This window comes from Miscanthus floridulus, chromosome 1, assembly GCF_019320115.1.
Source record: "Miscanthus floridulus cultivar M001 chromosome 1, ASM1932011v1, whole genome shotgun sequence".
Taxonomy (NCBI): Eukaryota; Viridiplantae; Streptophyta; class Magnoliopsida; order Poales; family Poaceae; genus Miscanthus; species Miscanthus floridulus.
Window position 1 is genome coordinate 134971715 of NC_089580.1, and position 15205 is coordinate 134986919.

The window sequence follows — 15205 nt, forward strand, 5'->3', positions numbered from 1 at the left end:
CTAAAAGAGCAAGGATCAACGAAAACTAAAACCTACTGAAGGATCCGTAGGGATTTTAAGAATCCGGATAGAAGAAATCTCAAGACTATAATCCTATCCAAACACCCTAAGGTCCGTTTGGATGTAGATATTAAGGGGGTTGGAATTAAATTGGGTTTAATACCAAAGCAACCATGGTATTGAAATGGCCACAATTCGAATATCATTGTTTGGATGACCATTGAATTGTTTTTTGGAATCCTAGCAAGTAGCTCAAGTCCAATACCTAGATGTAAAACCATAGAATTGAAACTCTCTCACACCCTGCAGTTAGGACAAGACCCGTCGTCAGCGTTCATGGCGGGCGGAGCGCGACCTCGGTGGGAGATCGACCGCGGGGGAGACCGACGGCGGCATCCATGGCGTGCGCGCCAATAGTAGGGGGAGCGAGGCCACCATGGGGGGGCTCGACCCCGGCGGCTCGCCAACAGCAAGAGGAGCGAGCGAGGCCGCCATGGGGGAGCTCGACCCGGGCATGGAGAGCAAGAGGAAGGGGTCGCGAGCAGAAACCTCAGGCCCCGAGGAACCTCCGTGGTCGAGCGGGCGTATTGCTCCCGGCACCGGTGACGAATCTAGGGCCCGCATCGCCGGCAGGGCGCATGGCAAGCAAGACGGAGGGGTCACGCGCAAGGCTGCCATGGGGGAGCGAGCGAGAAGGGAGCAAGTGAGGCCGCCATGGGGGAGCGAGCTCGCGAGAGAGGGAGCTCGACCCGGCTCTTTTTTCACGGGCGCAGAGGAAGGTCACGTCGCATGGGGAAGAAAGGGGAGCACCGCTTCAGATGAATACGGAGGGGGTGGGCTCGGTATTGTGGGCGAGGCTGCGCAGGTGGACCAAATGCCTCGTGGTATTGGAGCCCATTTCCACATGCCAATACCAAAGCCATCCAAACAATAGAATTATCGGCTACCAATGCCAATTCTAAATTCTAGGCCTGAATACCAACATGGCTCTAAGATTCTATGTCATAAATTAAACTTGGACAAGACTGGCCTGACAATGAGGTACCTTGTTTGAAGCAGCAATGATTGGAACAACAGTAAACATGATACAGATTCAACACAACAGACAATAGTGGAATGAAAGTAAAGGGAAAAAAATAAATTAACAGCTCTAATCAGAGCACATTCAGCAAAAGATCCATTCAACAATGTGAATGCCAGGAACAAAATTTTCAATCCAAGACAATGTTCCCACGAACTCTGTTTAATAAGAAAAAAAAAAGAAGGAAAAAAAACAGTCATCTCTTAATGTCCCCAGATTACGACTCCACATTGAGATTAATAGGTTCCGAAAACTCGCATGAATCTCTATATCAGAGTCCCCGTAGGTTGACAGGTGCAAAAGAAGAGAAGAGAAGACAGCACTGGATCTTCGTCTCATCGTCTGATCCATACAAACAGCATCACTCTCGGTGGCAGGGACGAAGCCAGAAAAAAATTTAGGAGGAGCTAAACAAAAGAATAGAGGTTTTTTTATCTTCTCTTAACCTTAGCCCCTCCTACCTAATACATATATGCATAAAAATTCAAGGAAGGATTTTGGGGGGCTCTACGTGCCCAGGATCGGTAGGGGGGGCTAGAGCCCCCCTAGCCCCACCGCTGCCTCCGTCGCTGCTTGATGGAATCCAGCCTGTACAGAAGTAGACAACTCAACATGTAGTGTTTATTGTTGAACTTGTAGCTGTCCGGATTTGACCAGGAACAGCAGCTAAGCCCTGGAAATTTCTCCTTTCAAAACCTGCCTCCTGTTCGAACTTCAAAGTAGTACAGTTTTAATTAACAACTGATAGACCAATTAAGCAGCAATATGATGTTCAAGAGACCAAATAATGCATAAATCAGATATTAGCAGAAAGGCAGTGCATCATTGACTCCACCTAACCATGTTAAACATATGAGGAGTAACTGGATATGCAATGATCCTGAATAGATTAGTGTCCTTGGTCACATAAGGACACAACCATAGAGTAGAACGAAGAGTCCTTGGTCAAGTATGTTAAACAGACGTGTCCTTCATGCCTAAGGACACATCCATAGAGGAGAATGGAGAAGTGCAACTTGATCTCATAAGACCTCAAGAAGCAGTCCCCTCATCAGGCCAACCATCTGTTCAGACTCAGCCATGGCAACCTTCTTCATGATCCTGCTATTACTATCACTGCTTCCCCTCCACTCGAGTGCCGCGCCTCACGACACTCTACTCCTGGGATCCTCGCTCTCTGTCGAGGAGCACCAGACCGACGTTCTGCAATCGCCAGAAGGCACTTTTGTCTGCGGCTTCCACAGCATCTATGACAGCGCCTTCACCTTCTCGATATGGTACGCCAACTCGGCGAACAAGACGGTCGTCTGGACCGCAAACCGTGGCCGCCCCGTGCATGCCAGGGGGTCGGTGGTCACCCTGCGGAAGGACGGTGCCATGGTTCTCACGGACTACGACGGCACAGTGGTGTGGCAAGCAGAAGGAGACCTGGTGGGCGTGCAGTACGCCAAGCTCCTGGACACTGGAAACCTAGTCATGGCGAACTCCAGCGGCATGGTTGTGTGGCAGAGCTTCGATTCACCAACAGACACCCTCCTGCCGACCCAACACATCACTTCAACAACGACGCTGATTTCCACCACTCATCTGCATGTTTCAGGTCCCTACATGTTCCATTTCACGGATTCATCGATACTGTCCCTCATTTATGATGATGCTGGTGTCCATGAAATATATTGGCCAAACCCTGACAACGGAGAGTATCAGAATGACAGGAATCGGTATAACAGTACAAGGCTTGGGTTTATAGATGATACTGGCAGATTTTTTTCAAGTGATTTCGCCAACCAGCAGCCACTTGTTGCCTCTGATGAAGGTGTTGGGATCAAAAGAAGGCTTACTCTGGACCCCGATGGTAATCTCCGACTCTACAGCTTGAATGATTCAGATGGCAGATGGTCGGTTTCCTGGATTGCAGTGTCTCAGCCTTGCAATATTCATGGCTTGTGTGGTCCGAATGGGATCTGCCACTACTTTCCTACACCTACATGCTCTTGCCCACCAGGTTACGTGCTGAGCCAACCTGGTAATTGGAGCCAAGGCTGTAGACCTGTAGTAGACATTGTCTGTACTGCTAAGAAAGCGCAACCTGTCAAGTTCTTGCGACTTCCAGGCACCGACTTTTGGGGATCCGATCAGCGGCATGTTGAGCATGTATCCTTGCAGGCTTGCAAGAACATATGTAGGACGGACTGCACCTGCAAAGGCTTTCAGTACCAGCAAGGAACAGGGACATGCTATCCAAAGGCTTTCCTTTATAATGGGAAGGCATACACGGCACCTACAATATCGACGCCCATGATGTATCTCAAGCTACCAGCGGGCGTGAATATTTCAGGTATTTCAGTTCCCCAAACCAATGTGCTTATTTCACCAAGAAAGCAACATCCTGACTGTGGCCAGATGAGCGCATCAACGATGGAACTATTTCCGGAGATTCACAAGTCCAGCCAGGGGGAAGCAAAATGGTTTTACTTCTATGGGTTTGCAGGTTCAATTTTTGTTCTTGAAGCCTTCTTCATTGCATCCGCATGGTGCTTTGTTTTGAGATGGGAGGTAGGAGCGTCTGAAATACAAGCAGTTGAGGAAGGCTACAAGGCCTTGACCAGTAATTTCAGAAGATACAGTTATAAAGAGTTGGTTAAAGCAACAAGAAAGTTCAAAGATGAGCTTGGAAAAGGAGGCTCAGGGATTGTCTACAAGGGAGTCTTGGATGACAATCGAGCAGTTGCTGTTAAGATGCTGGAAAACGTAAGGCAATGCGAGGAGGAGTTTCAAGCAGAACTGCGCATAATTGGGAGGATTAATCATATGAATCTAGTAAGGATATGGGGGGTTTGCTCTGAAAGCTCACACAGGATGTTGGTCACCGAGTATATTGAGAATGGATCATTAGCTAATGTCCTATTCAAAGACCACATTCTGCTAGAGTGGAGGCAGAGGTTTAATATTGCGTTAGGCGTGGCAAAGGGTTTGGCTTATCTTCACCATGAATGTCTTGAGTGGGTAATACACTGTGATGTGAAGCCAGAGAACATACTGTTGGATCGGAATCTAGAACCTAAGATTGCTGACTTTGGGTTGGCGAAGCTGCTGAACAGAGGTTCCTCTAACCAGAATGTGTCAAGAGTTCGAGGAACCATAGGTTACATGGCTCCAGAGTGGATCAGCAGCCTCCAGATCACGGCCAAGGTTGACGTGTATAGCTATGGGGTTGTGCTTCTTGAGCTAGTCTTGGGAAGACGAGTTCTCGACATGGCTCTAGCTGCTAATGAGGAGGTGCATAAGGTGCTTAGGAAGTATGTAGCCATGCTAGCTCTTATGTTGGATAAAGAGGAACCCTCTTCAATTGCCGAGGTTGTGGATTGCAGGCTGAGTGGCCAATTCAACTACATGCAGGTAAGAACACTAATCAAATTGGCTGTCTCATGCGTGGATGAAGACAGAAGCAAAAGGCCAACGATGGAATCTATAGTGCAAATGCTCCTTTTAGCTGATGAATCGTGTAGCATGTGCTAGGATGACGTTCTACATAATGGAAATGCCCAATAGGTGGAAACATTAAGCAGAATGAGAGCTATTGAAGTATAGTTTTGTAGCCTTCATTGTGTGGCTGTTTATGTGTATGCTTAAGTACTTTTCTCAAATAATATACGCTTATGTACTGCTATTGACTAAAATTTCTCCAGTCATCTTCTTTGTTTTTTCCTACTATTGATTGCTTTCTGCTAGCACATTTCTTATATAGGTATTGTGCCTGCACTGTTTTTGGTATTTTACTTGAATATGTGCAACCTCTTTTATGAAGCACAAAGCACATCTCTAGGTGAATTGACAAAAAAGAAGGAAAACAGTTGCAGGCATTATAAAAGTAGTTTGAAACTATTCCAGCTATATTCATTTTCATTTTGACACCCAAAAAGAGAAGAAAATTCACAATCCAAGCAAATGAAATAATACAATACAAGTACATAATCTGTTATGAGCGAGTTTGCACTCCTTCAGTAGAAAAAAAATAGCTACAGAGTATAAAATCTGGAGGACCAAAATGAAGGGAAACGAAATATGTGAAAGTTCGGTACCAGAAAAAAAAACATTTTGCTGGAAACAAGATCACTATCTAATTAAAGTAAAACAACAGTAAAGTCATGTTTAAACCTATTTTTCCTCTTAAATATAGACTGGCATATAATTTTCCAAGATTCAAACATGCACAACATGTTAAGATATGCAAGTGGAAAAAACATTGACACAAAATCATCTGTCAGGTAGAACAAGTTTCCTTATATCTTATATGCCTCTTGTACAATGTAGATGTGAATGAACTTAATATAAAACTAGAGAAAACCCCACAACGTTGCCACGCGCAACATGTCAATAGGCCATCCGTAGAGCGGGACAGGTGATTTATGTGATTCGTGCTTTGCAAATATTGTTAGTAGTCCATTAATGTATTTTTTTATGCTTTGAATAAGATTTGACACTCATGTATGATCGGTAGGGAAGATAGGGTCAAGTCCGTTGCTCTCAAAAATGACCGTGCAATTTTTCAAAAACAGCAAAGCAGGATTGTATGGTTTAAGTTATCTTATAGCAATATGAGAATCAAAGATTTGGTATTGTAAATGCAAAGATTCAGTTACTAGACAAGCAATATATACAGCCAAATATAAAGCTTATAGACTAGCTTTGATGCAAAGCGAAATATAGTTTTTAGATTGTGCAAGAGCTTCTACGATCAAGGGTAAGTGGTTGAGCAGGATGCTACCTTGCTCCTCTTCCTTAGATGACATCATAACAGTGAGGAAATACAGACAACAAAAGATGTATCCTAGGTGTCCCATCCTTGCTTAGCTTTTGTGAACCGACTCAGGTAGCTGTTGGAGAGGTCTGCAAAATATACACAGAAAATGAGGAACTGCTTGCATTGAATAATTGCATATAGAGTACTCTTTACCTGCAGAATAGACTGCTGCAATGTCTCTGTAACTCATGTCATCCTTAATAGGGGGAAGCTAAATGATACAGTATAGAACCCTTCTGTTCTGAAAACTTCTTGAAGGTCTACTTTCAGCAAACTTGACTGCTCTGCCCCCTCGGGGACAGCCTGCAATGCGTGAGAGAAATAGATGCATTAGAGGCAACACCTGCATTTGCTCCATTCTGAAGACCAAAAGAGTTAACAGCATCACAGACATTTACTAACTGCTACCTGTTCAGTTATCAGGCTTATACATGCTACTCAGAGAGGACTTTATTTATTTTGTCAAAAGCCCATATGATGAATTTTGTCTATGTAATGACCTTTTTTTCTGAATGTAAATCAGTTACAGTAACTATGCATCAAAACAGTGACCGGCGAAGTGCTTTTAGTATACTGGAAACTCTAAAACTACTTACTATATGCATCACAACAATTTGTAATACAAGTCTATTTAAATAAGCTAACCCTTGCTACATAGATCTCAATAATTTGCAATACAACTCGGTGCGCATGATTAGTGCTGCAAATTAGGGGAATTGATATGATAATATATCCAAGTAATTTGGCAAAATCGGGAAGGTTTATACCATACAAAGTTCGCTATGGTGCATAATTGCCTTTTACCATCATTTCAATATGGAGAACAAGTGGTGCCAGATTGCTCATGTAGCATGACAGGTGGCAAGAATGTGAATTTTGGCTCAAACAAAGCACAAAAGAAGTGTAGACTCACAGGAATGAACCGTTATTAGCAACTGATCAAATTAAGCAAGAGGTTATCAAAGATTGTGTCTGCAGTCCAAAGGAGGAAGTAAAATCGAGGCACACTATATGCTGAGGGAGCTCTAAACTTGTATGAAATAAACATGAGCACTCTTATGACCATTTCATCAAACACATGACATGCATATTCGTTGGGAGGCCATCAGGCCAAAGCACGGGAGGACAAAAACCAAACTGAACCCACTTCCACTATGATGATCACTTCACCTGCTCGAGTGGGAGGAGATGGACGCCCGGCCTCTTCTTTATCCTAGCCGCAGCACAAGCACGGAATCTGCCATCTTCTCCAAGACGTTGTACGGGCGTACGGAGCATGTAGGGAGGCGGAGGCAGTGGAGATAGGGTCGGGAAAAGCCAACGCGCATAGCGCCTCGCCTCCGGCGTTGTCGCCCGCATGCTTCGACGCTTTTCTCGCAGGCACCAAAGAGGCAGAGCAGGCGAACCTGGTGCGGGGCGAAGCGCGAAGCCAAATACCACAGCGTATCTGTTGCCGTAACGGCGATAGCTCACTTTGTTTGGTTAGACTCGTAACGTTATCAGATCGCTTACTTCCATGGTCAACAAGCCACGAAGATGAATGATGAATCCAACCAAAGGCTGCAAGAGCTCATGGAGGAACCCTGACATGATGAATCCAACGCACGTTGCGTCCAGTGAATTTACGTGATTATGACTTTATTTTTTTGTTTTTGTCCACATTTATTTGTTTCCGTATGCTCGCACGTTCTAATTTTTTATCTCAACTTTTCTAATTGTATCCACAAATTAATACGTCTTCCATTACAAATTATAACACGTTTTCCTTTGATACATTGTTTTTATTATATACTTAGATATAGTAAAGGGCGGGGCTAGCATTCGGACGTCTGGATGCAGCTAAGACGCCTGCACCCGTGGCCTATCGGACACCTCCGCGCTCACACAAATCTCGCGCCAGCGATCGCGTCCACGACCCATCTCGCGCCAGCGACTAAGTCCGGCCACAGGCGACCCATTCCCGCGCCTCAAACCCATCCCGGCTGCGCACCCGCGTCAAGACCGCCGCGCTCCATCCCCGCCATGTCGCGCTCCTTCCCCCACCGCACCACGCTCCTCCCCTCATCGCGGCGCCATCCCCCGCCGCGCCCCCGTCCTCTACCGCGCTCTATCTCGGTCGTGCCCCTTCCCCGTGCCCCTTCCCCGTCGTAATGTCTCATCTCCTCTGCAACATCCGTCCGACCGTTGCAACATATGCAGTATACTCTTTAAACATACCTGAATAGTCATTGCAACATCCAGATGAAACACTTGCAACATGCGTCTGAAACAGCTGAAACATTTGGAATATACATTTACAACATACGTCTGAAACAACTGAAACATGTGGAACATACACTTGAAATATACGTGTGTAGCTATTGCAATGTATGCAACACCAGATCATTTTGTGACATCCAGATGAAACACATGAAACATACAGATGAAACACATGAAACATACAGGTGAAATGCGTGAAACATATGGTTGCAAAAGGCTCGTCGACGCAGAGCTCGATGCAGGCGTGGAGTTCGATGCCATGGAGTAACGCGGATGGCAGCGCTAGTCCGGGCGCGAGGCACGAGCCTCGGCAGTGGTCACAGCAAGCGGATGACGTGTGCGGCCGTGGAGGGCGGCGCTAGTCCGGGCGCGAGGCGCGATTCCAAGCACGAGGCTCGGTGGAGACGGCGAATCCGCGTTGGCGGGGCGCACAACGAACGGGGCGGGCGACCGGAGGGGCCTGCGGGGCACGCGTCGCTGGTGTGAGCGAGTGGTGCGAGCGGGAGCAGCGAGGTGAACTAGGCCATGCAGCGTCAAGACGACTGGACACCCTCGCTCGAGCAATATCATATAGGCCCTGTTCGGCTGGCAGAATTTTGGCTGAATATGACTGAAAAACACTGTTATGGTTGAATTGTTGGGAGAGAAAAACACTGTTCCGGCTGAAAAAAAAAGAAGCCGAACAAACCGAATATGGGGTAAGCCGAAGAGCTATGTTTTAGAAAAATAAAACTTTTTATAATTTAGAATAAAGAGAGTGAAACAAAAAAATTCTTTCGTTTTGCATTTCTATCCCTACCTAAAAAAGGACCGAGAGTATATTAAAAAATATTATATACTAGAAAAATATTATTTTCCTTCGTCCGTCTTCCTTTACTATCCCCACCCCAAAGATGATATGATAGTGGAAAAAGATACAGGTGTCGGGATCACTGGTTTAGGAGTCAGGAACCAAGTATCTGCGTTATCCGCATTGAGAAGCCATATCCCTCTCCATTTTCCTCCGCCATCACCGCGGCGGGATCAGCGGTCTAACGACCAAGCCACAAGCACGTAACCGATTCCGGGTTTCCCAGTTGAGCTCATCGCTGCTCTGCTCGCCATTGCTGCCGTGTGGAGCGGCCATGGAGCTCTGCTGCTCAGGCGTCCTAAGCGGCGCCGGCGCCTCGCGACCGGCGCCGTCGAGGACCTCAAGGTCCGGTAACACCGGGGCTCCGTCCACTGGGCTCCTGGTAGCTCCGCCGAAGCGGCGGCGAGGCGGCCGCGCCGGCTGCCGCCAGTCGGCCCCGCCAGCGCCGCCGCCCCGGGTTCACGAACGGCGGGCCGCCGCGGGCGCGGCGGAGAGCGTCGTCCACATGCTCCGGTCGGCGGCCGGCCCCGCCGAGGCCCTGGAGCTCTTCACGGCCGCGGCGCGGCAGCCCACGGCGGTCCACACGACGGAGTCGTGCAACTACATGCTGGAGCTGATGCGCGCCCACGGCCGGGTCGGGGACATGGCGCAGGTGTTCGACCTAATGCAGAAGCAGATCGTCAAGGCCAACGTCGGCACCTTCGCCACCATCTTCAGCGGCGTCGGCGTCCAGGGCGGGCTCCGCAGCGCGCCGTCGGCCCTGCCGGTGATGAGGGAGGCGGGGATGTCCCTCAACGCCTACACGTACAATGGCTTGATCTACTTCCTCGTCAAGTCCGGCTTCGACGCGGAGGCCATGGAGGTTTACAAGGCGATGGTGGAGGACGGCATCTCACCGAGTGTGAGGACGTACTCCGTGCTGATGGTGGCGTTAGGGAAGAATAGGGATGTCGATACGGTTCTCTGGTTGCTGAGCGAGATGGAGGCCCGCGGCGTCAAGCCAAACGTGTATAGCTACACCATCTGCATTCGGGTTCTTGGGCAGGCCGCGAGGTTTGACGAGGCATATCAGATTCTTGGTAAGATGGAGGATTCAGGGTGCAAACCAGATGTCGTCACACATACTGTGGTTATACAGGTTCTCTGTGATGCCGGTCGGCTCAGTGACGCCAAGGATGTGTTTTGGAAGATGAAAGCGAGTGATCAGAAACCTGATCGTGTCACTTACATCACTCTCTTAGACAAGTGTGGTGACAGTGGTGACTCGCAATCAGTTGTCGAAATTTGGAATGCCATGGTAGCTGATGGGTATAACGACAATATTGTTTCTTATACCGCAGTTGTGGATGCATTATGCCAAGTTGGTAGGCTTGATGAAGCTTTGGCTGTGTTTGATGAGATGAAGGAAAAGGGTATATCGCCTGAGCAGTATTCATATAACTCCTTAATATCTGGCTTTCTGAAAGCTGATATGTTTGACCGTGCTCTGGAGCTCTTCAACCATACGAATGCTTGTGGTCCTAGTCCAAATGGCTACACACATGTCCTCTTCATTAATTACTATGGAAAATCTGGTCAATCTTTGAAAGCAATACAAAGATATGAGCACATGAAGAGCAAAGGGATCGTTCCCGATGTTGCTGCTGCTAATGCTGTTTTGTGTAGTCTTGCTAGATCTGGCAGACTTGGAATGGCGAAAAGGGTCTTTTATGAATTAAAAGCGATGGGAGTTTCTCCAGACACTATCACCTACACAATGATGATCAAATGTTGCAGTAAGGCATCAAAGGCTGATGAAGCTATGAAATTTTTTTCTGACATGGTGGAAACTGGATGTGTTCCTGATGTTCTTGCGTTGAATTCATTGATTGATACGCTCTACAAGGGAGGCAAGGGAAATGAAGCATGGCAACTTTTCCATCAATTGAAAGAAATGAAAATTGAGCCCACTAATGGTACGTACAACACACTTTTGTCAGGATTAGGAAGAGAAGGCAAAGTTAAGGAGGTAATGCATCTGCTCGAAGAAATGACCCATAGCATTCATCCACCTAATTTAATTACGTACAACACGGTTCTTGATTGTCTCAGCAAAAATGGGGAGGTGAACTGTGCAATAGATATGCTTTACAGTATGACTGAGAAAGGTTGCACACCTGACCTCTCATCTTATAACACTGTCATGTATGGCCTTATTAAAGAGGAAAGATTTGAAGAAGCATTCAGGATGTTTTGTCAAATGAAAAAGATTCTTGCTCCGGATTATGCAACACTGTGTACTATCCTCCCAAGTTTTGTGAAAAATGGGTTGATGAAGGAAGCTCTGCATACTGTGAAGGAATACATTTTGAAGGCTGATTGTAACATGGACAAGTCTTCATTCCATTCACTGATGGAAGGGATACTGAACAAGGCTGGTTTGGAAAAGTCGATCGAGTTTGCTGAAAACATAGCATCTAGGGGAATTCTGCTGAATGATTTCTTTTTATGCCCATTGATTAGGCACCTCTGCAAGCACAAGAAAGCTCTTGAAGCACATCAACTCTTCAATAAGTTTAAAGGTCTTGGAGTTTCACTAAAAACTGGTTCATATAACTCTCTTATCCGTGGCCTTGTGGATGAAAACCTGATTGATATCGCTGAAGACTTGTTCACTGAAATGAAAAGACTAGGATGTGGCCCAGATGAGTTCACTTACAATTTGATTCTTGATGCCATGGGGAAATCGATGCGGATTGAGGAAATGTTAAAAGTCCAAGCGGAGATGCATCGTAAGGGATATGAATCAACTTATGTTACTTATAACACTATCATTTCAGGTCTCATAAAATCGAAAAGATTGGAACAGGCTATAGACTTGTACTACAATCTGATGAGCGAAGGCTTCTCCCCAACACCATGTACTTATGGTCCTCTTCTCGATGGGTTGTTAAAAGCTGGAAAGATGGTGGATGCTGAAAATCTTTTTAATGAGATGCTAGAGTATGGATGCAAACCTAATTGCACCATCTACAATATTCTACTGAATGGACATCGAATAGCTGGCAACACAGAAAACGTTTGTCAGATTTTTGAAAAGATGGTTGAGCAGGGAATAAACCCAGATATAAAATCCTATACAGTTCTTATTGATACCCTCTGCACAGCTGGAAGATTAAATGATGGTTTGTCTTACTTTAGACGGCTACTAGAATTAGGACTTGAACCTGATCTTATCATCTATAATTTGCTCATTGATGGTCTTGGAAAATCTGAAAGAATAGAGGAAGCAGTCTGTCTCTTCAACGAGATGAAGAAGAAAGGGATTATCCCAAACTTGTACACATACAATTCACTAATTCTCCACTTAGGGAAAGCAGGGAAAGCTGCTGAAGCTGCGCAAATGTATGAAGAACTACTGATAAAAGGATGGAAACCTAATGTTTTCACATATAATGCCCTTATCAGGGGTTACAGTGTTTCTGGCAGCACCGATAATGCATATGCTGCCTATGGTCAGATGATTGTTGGAGGGTGCCAGCCTAATTCTAGCACTTATATGCAACTTCCAAATCAATTGTGACTGAGAAATTAGTTATAGTATGAAGTTATTTCTGTATAGTTTTGTCCATAGTGCGAAAATGATCAACTGTAGATATTAGCCAATACTTTTAACATATCTGAGGATCGATATCTTGTTCTACATTATTGTTCCATTCTTACTAGCAGAAATTTATGTAATATACAGATAATGTTACCATGTGGTCCATTTCACTGTCGTGTTGAAAGCAATCACACCTACCGAATTCACCTGTCTGTCATGAAATAGATTGACTTGCAGTACAGCTACAGGTTTTGCGATAATAGTGGTTTCTGCTGCTATTAACGTGGCATGTTATGTATTTTGTGGATAAGATTACTTATGATTCAATTACTGAATTAGGCTGACAAAATTGCCTTTGCTAGTTCTATTTGTTGACATACAATACTCCGTTCTGACCATGACTGCATACTACATAACTGTGTGATGGCTTTCTGAGACGTTTTTCCCATCGTGCACCATGCTTTTTTATGGTTTATTATACTCATTTAATTGATTGATCCATTTGCTGTTATTAATTCACTCTTTCAGAACAATGGTTGGAAGAAATGGTCTTGCTTATCTTGCATATATCATTCAGCTGAGCCCGTACCTCAGCTGGTCATGTGTTTTTCTGTCACCTTTTAGCCTGCAGGTTTTGTCAAATTGATTATCCCTGTTGATGAGGCCATGATCACTTCAAGCTTATCAAATATCAATATGCAATATGCAGAGTGTTGTTGCACCTAGATCTTGATAGAAATGCTCACTTCAAGCTGTGCGGCTGAATAAGCTATCTTATTGTTCCATCTTAGAAGAGTACTTGCATGTCCGCTGTGAATTTGTTCCAAAACATGAATGTCATTATTTGTATGTTAGATCTTTTCCTTCTGCCTTTTACCACGAATTCATGATTGTTGGCTGCTGCACTTCTGATGTAAATAGTATTCTCACTTAAGATTCTGTAGCTGTTGGAGTTTCACTAAAAACTGGCCCATATAATTCTCTTATCAGTGGCTTTGTGGATGAAAACTTGATTGATATCGCTGAGAGTTTACAACAACAACAACAACAAAGTCTTTAAGTCCCAAACAAGTTGGGGTAGGCTAGAGTTGAAACCCAACAGAAGCAATGGTTCAGGCACGTGAATAGCTGTCTTCCAAGCACTCCTATCTAAGGCTAAGTCTTTGGGTATATTTCATCTCCATTTAAGTGGCTAAGTTTTTACATTGGCTCGCCACGCCTAACACAACCCTCCTCCTTTACCAGGGCTTGGGACCTGCTATGCTGGGACACCAAAGGCGCCCCACCATAGGCGGAGTTATCGCTGAGAGTTTGTTCGCAGAAATGAAAAGACTAGGTTGTGGCCCAGCTCAGTTCACTTACAATCTGATTCTTGATGCCATAGGAAAGTCAATGCGGATTGAGGAAATGCTAAAAGTCTAGGAGGAGATTGCAGAGGATTTGAATCAACTTATGTTATAACTTTTAAGGCAATCATTTATGGTCTCGCAAAACAAAACAAAACAAAAAAGATCAGGCTTTAAACTTGTATTATAATCTGATGAGGGAAGGCTTCTACCCAATACATGTACATATGGTTTTCTTCTTGATTGGCTGTTAAAAACTGGAAAGATATACTCCCTCCGTCTCAGGATAGTAGGTGCAACCGTATTTTTGATGTAGAAAATCTTTTTAATGAGATGATAAAGTATGGATGCAAACCTAATTGCACCATCCACAATATTTTTTTACTTAATGGGCATGGAATAGCTTGTAACACAGAAAACATTTGTCAGCTTTTTCAAAAGATGGTCGACCAGGGAATATGCTCAGATATGAAATCTTATACAGTTTTTATTGACACACTCCGCACAGCTTGAAGATTAAATGATGGATTGTGTTATTTTTTACAACTAAAAGGAATTTGGACTTGAGCCAATCTTATCACCCACCTTTTCCAATTGGTAAGGAGGAAAAACAAAACAGTGCAACAGGAACTCACAAACAACAACTGGATTAGAACCTTGAGAGGAAAGATCACTACCACGATCCAAATTGAAGAATTCGCATCCCTGTGGATCCTAATCCAGAACGTCCATTTACAGCTAGGTGAAGAAGATAAAATTGCTTGGAATGGACTGCGGATGGACAATACAACATCAACTCAGCATACAAAGTATAATTCTTGGGCTCCTACCGATGATACAGAACAAGCGACATTTGGCGAGCGCAGGCAGAAAATAAATGCACAATTTTCACATGGATCCTCATCCAAAACAAAGTCCTCACGTCCGACAACCATGCTCAACGTGGATCGCCCCATCAAGATGCTTGTGCTTCAATGGCCCATTAGAGACCGGTTACCACCTTTACATCGCTTGCCCTTTTGCACAAACAGTATGGAACTAAATTAAGGGGTGTTTGGTTCTTTAGTCGCTCCTAAAATTCATATCACATCGAATGTTTAGATACTAATAAGGAGCATTGAATATAGATTAATTACAAAATCAATTACATAGATGGAGGCTAATTTCCGAGATGAATTTTTTTAAGCCTAATTAATCTATCATTAGCATATGTTTACTGTAGCACCACGCTGTCGAATCATGGACTAATTAGGCTTAAAAGATTCGTCTCGCAAATTAGTCG

General features: G+C 44.9%; 1 protein-coding gene and 3 pseudogenes across 1 annotated transcript; 3 read left to right on the top strand and 1 right to left on the bottom strand.

The window, feature by feature from the left end:
* Window positions 1–1136: 1136 nt before the first annotated feature.
* Window positions 1137–7455, bottom strand: LOC136494316 (uncharacterized; annotated as a pseudogene).
* On the top strand, window positions 2055–5958 carry LOC136494306 (putative receptor protein kinase ZmPK1; annotated as a pseudogene).
* A 1640-nt stretch (window positions 7456–9095) lies between the features above and the next one.
* LOC136494327 (pentatricopeptide repeat-containing protein At4g31850, chloroplastic-like) lies at window positions 9096–12783 on the top strand. The gene has a single exon (XM_066490494.1). It carries the CDS (start codon window positions 9269–9271, stop codon window positions 12554–12556), a length of 3288 nt encoding a protein of 1095 aa, XP_066346591.1. The 5' UTR covers window positions 9096–9268; the 3' UTR covers window positions 12557–12783.
* Window positions 12784–13407: 624 nt separating this feature from the next.
* On the top strand, window positions 13408–14490 carry LOC136463737 (pentatricopeptide repeat-containing protein At4g31850, chloroplastic-like; annotated as a pseudogene).
* The last annotated feature ends 715 nt before the right edge of the window (window positions 14491–15205 follow it).

What these genes read in the sequence shown, in the direction of transcription:
- LOC136494327 (XM_066490494.1), top strand. Translation starts at nt 9,269, where the DNA reads ATGGAGCTCTGCTGCTCAGGCGTCCTAAGCGGCGCCGGCGCCTCGCGA.